At 42.5% G+C, this 5,004-nt stretch overlaps 1 gene segment (V, D, J or C); it reads left to right on the top strand.

Annotated features, from left to right (window-relative positions):
• The first annotated feature begins 4,107 nt into the window (after positions 1-4,107).
• On the top strand, positions 4,108-4,681 carry LOC117798506. The segment is given in 2 exon segments: positions 4,108-4,240; positions 4,344-4,681. Coding segments are annotated over 2 exon segments (384 nt in total).
• The last annotated feature ends 323 nt before the right edge of the window (positions 4,682-5,004 follow it).

The raw sequence follows: 5,004 nt of genomic DNA, 5'->3' as shown, positions 1-5,004 counted from the left end.
ACATACAAATGGCTAACAGACACATGAAAAAGTGTTCAAAATTATTAACCATCAAGGAGATTCAAATCAAAACCACCTTGATATACCACCTTATGTCATTTAGAATGGCAAAAAAGGACAAGGTAAGAAACAACAAATGTTGGAGAGGATGTGGAGAAAGGGGATCCCTCTTATATTCTTGGTGGGAATGCAAGTTGGTACAACCACTCTNGGTGGGAATGCAAGTTGGTACAACCACTCTGGAAAACAGTGCGGTGGTCCCTTAAAAAGTTAAAAATTGTGATACCCTATGATCCAGAAATTGCACTACTGTATTTACCCCAAAGATACAGATGTAGTGAAGAGAAGGGCCGTATGCACCCCAATGTTCATAGCAGTATTGTCCACAATAGCTAAATTGGAAGGAGCCAAGACGCCCTTCAACACATGACTGCATTAAGAGGATGTGTTCCATATATAGAATGGAATATTACTCAGCTATGAAAAAGAGCGATTCCTCAACATTTGCTGCAACATGGACGGCACTGGAAGAGATAATGCTAAGTGAAATAAGTCAAGCAGAGCAAGACAATTATTGTATGGTTTCTCTCATCTATGGAACATAAGAACTATGAAGATCAATAGGAGAAGAAAGAGAAGAAAGGGGGGTAAATAGAAGGGGGAATGAACGATGAGAGACTATGGACTCTGGGAAACAAAATGAGGGCTTCAGAGGGAAGGGGGGAGTGGGATAGGGAGGTGATGGGTATTAACGAGGGCACATATTGCATGGTGCACTCAGTGTTATACACAAGTAATGAATCATGGAATTTTACATCAAAAACTAGGGATGTACTGTATGGTGACTAACATGATATAATAAAATTATTGTAAAAAAAGAGGAATCTATTTTCTCACATGATAATGCTGAGTCTAACATCAGTGATGACCGTATCACACACTCTGCTCGTGAGCAATGCATCCTGAGTCAAGTACACGCATCACAGCCATTACAGATTCTCACAGAGATGACTCAGGAGGCACGCAGAGATAGTGACATATTAGAGATTTGAAAATACACCTGCACAAACCCGATTCTTTCTGTATTTCAGCTAAAGTCCAGAAACAATCATCCTGTCCCCATCACAGGACGAGTTCCACATTCCTCATCAGCCTGCCCACTCTGTCCTGCAGGTGGCTCAGGGAAGCAGTCGGTCCTGTGGGCAGAGCACAGGTCCACGTCCTGGGGCTCATTCTCACCGCAGACCTGCTCTGGACACCTCACAAATCCCCTGAAATTCTGGGTGTAGGTTCACATCTCTTTATGGGGTAATATGACACCTAGGCCCCAAGATTTGTGTGAATATGTAAAAACTATGTAGCACACGGAGCCCAAGTGTGTATTCTGAAAGTCATATAATCAAAAATGCAAGTTTCCCAAATTTCACTAGCACCAAATCAAAGGCATTCACATCTGATCTGGTCACTGCCCTCTCTGTCAACATAGATCCCAAGCTGGCTATAGAGTCAGAGGACATGCAAATAATGCCCTCCCTCCACTGATTAAACCAACCCAGCCCCGACCCCAGTGATGGGAGAGATGCTCCAGGCCAGGATCTCCAGGTGTTCCCATTCAGTGATCAGGACAGAAGACAGAAAAGTCACCATTGACTTTGTGCTTGGCTGAGTTTTCCTGGACACTATTTTAAATGGTAATTTATGGTAACAACAGACATTGAGTATGTAAGTGGATATGAGTTTGAGAATCAGTCGATGTGAGACAGTTTCCTGACCAGGATGTCTTGTTTTTGCAGTTGTCCAGTGTGAGATGAAGCTGGTGGAGTCCAGGGGAGACCTGGTGAAACCTGGGGGTCCCTAAGACCATCATATGCAGCCCCTGGATTCACCTTCAGTAGTTACTGGATGAGTTGGGTCCGCCAGGCTCCAGGGAAGGGGCTGCAGTGGGTCTCATGTATTAGCTATGATGGAAGGAGCAGAAGCTGGGGAACCTGGGGATGTGAATGTGTACCTGTCTCCAGAGGCAGGAGGACAGGAATGTTCCAAATCAAGCATGCAGGAAGGAAGAGTGAAGGAATTCTTCCTCCCTCTGCATTTCATTCTCTTCAGAACCTTAATGGATTGGGTGATGCCCACTTATACAGAGACCATAGATGTGAATACCAATTTCTTCTGGAAACAGAATTACAGGCACCCACAGATATAATGTTTAATCTGGACACCCAGGGCCCAGTCACGCTGACACAGGGTTAACCATCACTCATCAACCTTCGGTAAACTTGGTTGTCCATATGCATCTCTCTAAATCACACTCATTCTGAATATAAAGAAAAGAATATGGTCATAATTCATCTTATATGATACAAATATCCTGTATACAACCAAAAACACAAAATCCCTTTTACCAAAGTAAAGAAAAACATTAATAACCACATATTAATACCAGGGGAATTCACGCCCCACTTATGGCAATGGACAGATCATCTAAGCAAAGATCAACAAAGAAACAAGAGCTTTGAATTACACATTGGCTGAGATGGACCACACAGATATATACACAGCATTTCAACAAAAACAACACAAAACTCAATCTTTGTGAGTGCTCATGGACATTATTCCAGAATAGATTATATACTGGGTCAAAAATCAGGTCTCAACAGATACCAAGAGATTTGGATAATTCCCTGCATATTGTCACCACAATGCTTTGAAACTGGAAATCACTGTGAAATCATTCACAAGAGGAAATTTGGAAGTGAAAGAGCACCCTACTAAATAATGAATGAATGAATGAGGAAATTAAAGAAGAATTTTAAAAATCATGTAAGCTAAGGAAAAGAAAACACACCTGTTCAAGATTTTAGGAAACAAAAAGTTGGTCCTAAGGAAGAAGTACACTGCAATACAAGCCTTTCTCAAGAATTTAGAAAAATCTCAAATCCACAAGCAAACTTTACACCTAAAGGAGCTGGAGAAAGAACAGCAAATAAGGCCTAAACCAAGCAGAAGAAGAGAAATAATAAAGATTAGAGCAGAAAGCAATGAAATAGAAACCAGAAGAACAGTAAAGCAGACCACTGAAATTAAAATATTCTCTAAGCTCCATATGTACATCTGCAGGGTGAGAAGCAAATTTATTGTATAATCAGAAATGGAAAAATTCTTATCCCAACCAACCACTTAAAAAATAAATTCTGCTATGTTCACTGTTGGGAAAGCTGCCAAACATTAAAATACATGATTCTTGCTACAGACAGCAACATGGGTGAATTCTCAAGATTTATGGAGAGAAATTTTAAGAAAGTCCTACATATGAAATTACATACATTATAATTGCACATCTATAAATTTATCAAGATTAAAACTATTTTAAGTAACATGAGAAATACCCATGTTATGTGGGGACAGGTTGAAGAAGGGAAGGAGGATGAGGAATTCCAGAGAAGAAATAGGAAATATTAGGGAGAATTGATTTGCTGACTCTGGAAATCTTGATTGTGACACCAGTTTATCCTATCACAAATTCTGAATCTGTGCAGTGTATCCTTTGTCTAGTAACACATCAAAATTAATAAACACAGAGATGACTCCGGAAGACCACATAGACACTGAAATGTTAGAAAATACTCCTGCACAAACCCTGATTCCTTATTTTAAGTAACTCTAGAGCAGGTAACATCATCCTGTCCCCATTACACTAGGGGTTCAACATTTCTCATGAGCCTGCCCTCTGTGTCCTTGATGTTGCAGGGGCAGAAGGTCATCCTTGAATACTGGGGCTCATTCTAAACGTGCATGTGTTCTTGGACAAGTCACAGAACTTCTAAAATTCTAGGTGTAGATTTCTGATTCCTTATGGGACAACATGACACCTATCCTGGAAATTTGTGTGAGTATGTAAAACAAAGTTGCACAAGTTGGCGATGTACATTCACTGGAAAGTTGTATAATGAAAATGTTATTTTTTAAAAAGTGGTCAATACCACCAAAACAAAGGCAGTCACATCTGCTTTGGTTACTGGCCTCTATGTCAGCATAGATCCCAAGCTGAATATATAGTCAGAGGTCATGCAAATAGGGCCCTCCGTCTGCTGATTAAAACAGCCCAACCCTGACTCTGAAGCTGGGAGAGGAGCCCCAGCCCCAGGGTTTCCAGGTGTTCCACTCAGTATCAGGACAGAATACAGAGAGCTCACCATGGAGTCTGTGCTCGGCTGGGTTTTCCTGGTTGCTCTTTTAAAAGGTAATTCATGCTGAACAAGAGATATGGAATATGCGAGTAGATCTGAGGGAGACAAACAGGGGGTGTGTGACAGTTTCCTGACCAGGATTTCTTGTGTCTGCAGGTGTCCACTGTGAGGTGCAGCTGGTGGAGTCTGGGGGAGACCTGGTGAAGCCTGGGGGGTCCCTGAGACTCTCCTGTGCAGCCTCTGGATTCACCTTCAGTGACTATGCTATGAGCTGGGTCCGCCAGGCTCCAGGGAAGGGGCTACAGTGGGTTGCAGGTATTGATGATGATGGAAGTAGCACATACTACGCAGACTCCGTGAAGGGCCGATTCACCATCTCCAGGGACAATGGCAAGAACACGCTGTACCTGCAGATGAAAAGCCTGAGAGCCGACGACACGGCCGTGTATTACTGTGCAAAGGACACAGTGAGAGGACATCAGTGTGAGCCCTGACACAAACCTCACTGTAGAAGGGGATCTGGACCAGCAGAGGGTGTGCACTAGTCACCAGTTTTGTCCTTAAGCCCCAGGTGCAGCTGCAGATGGAGGTTCTGGGGAGATTTCCTGTCAGTGTCTGGGGCTTCCTCTCCATAGTACAGTTTCCCACAGGGACCCTCTCTGGACACAGGATTCTGTGCTTATCTCTTCACTCTCTGACTTAGAACATTTTTCTAATGATGGCACAACTGCTGTAGTAAAAAGCAAGAAATACAGTCACTTACATTGTTTATTCCTGTCCCTAAATACCAATGAATTACCAGTATCCTGAAGCTCAT

The sequence above is a fragment of the Ailuropoda melanoleuca genome, unplaced genomic scaffold (assembly GCF_002007445.2).
Source record: "Ailuropoda melanoleuca isolate Jingjing unplaced genomic scaffold, ASM200744v2 unplaced-scaffold3208, whole genome shotgun sequence".
Classification (NCBI taxonomy): Eukaryota; Metazoa; Chordata; class Mammalia; order Carnivora; family Ursidae; genus Ailuropoda; species Ailuropoda melanoleuca.
Note: the sequence above shows the minus strand (reverse complement) of the source record. Positions and strands in the feature narration are given on the sequence as shown.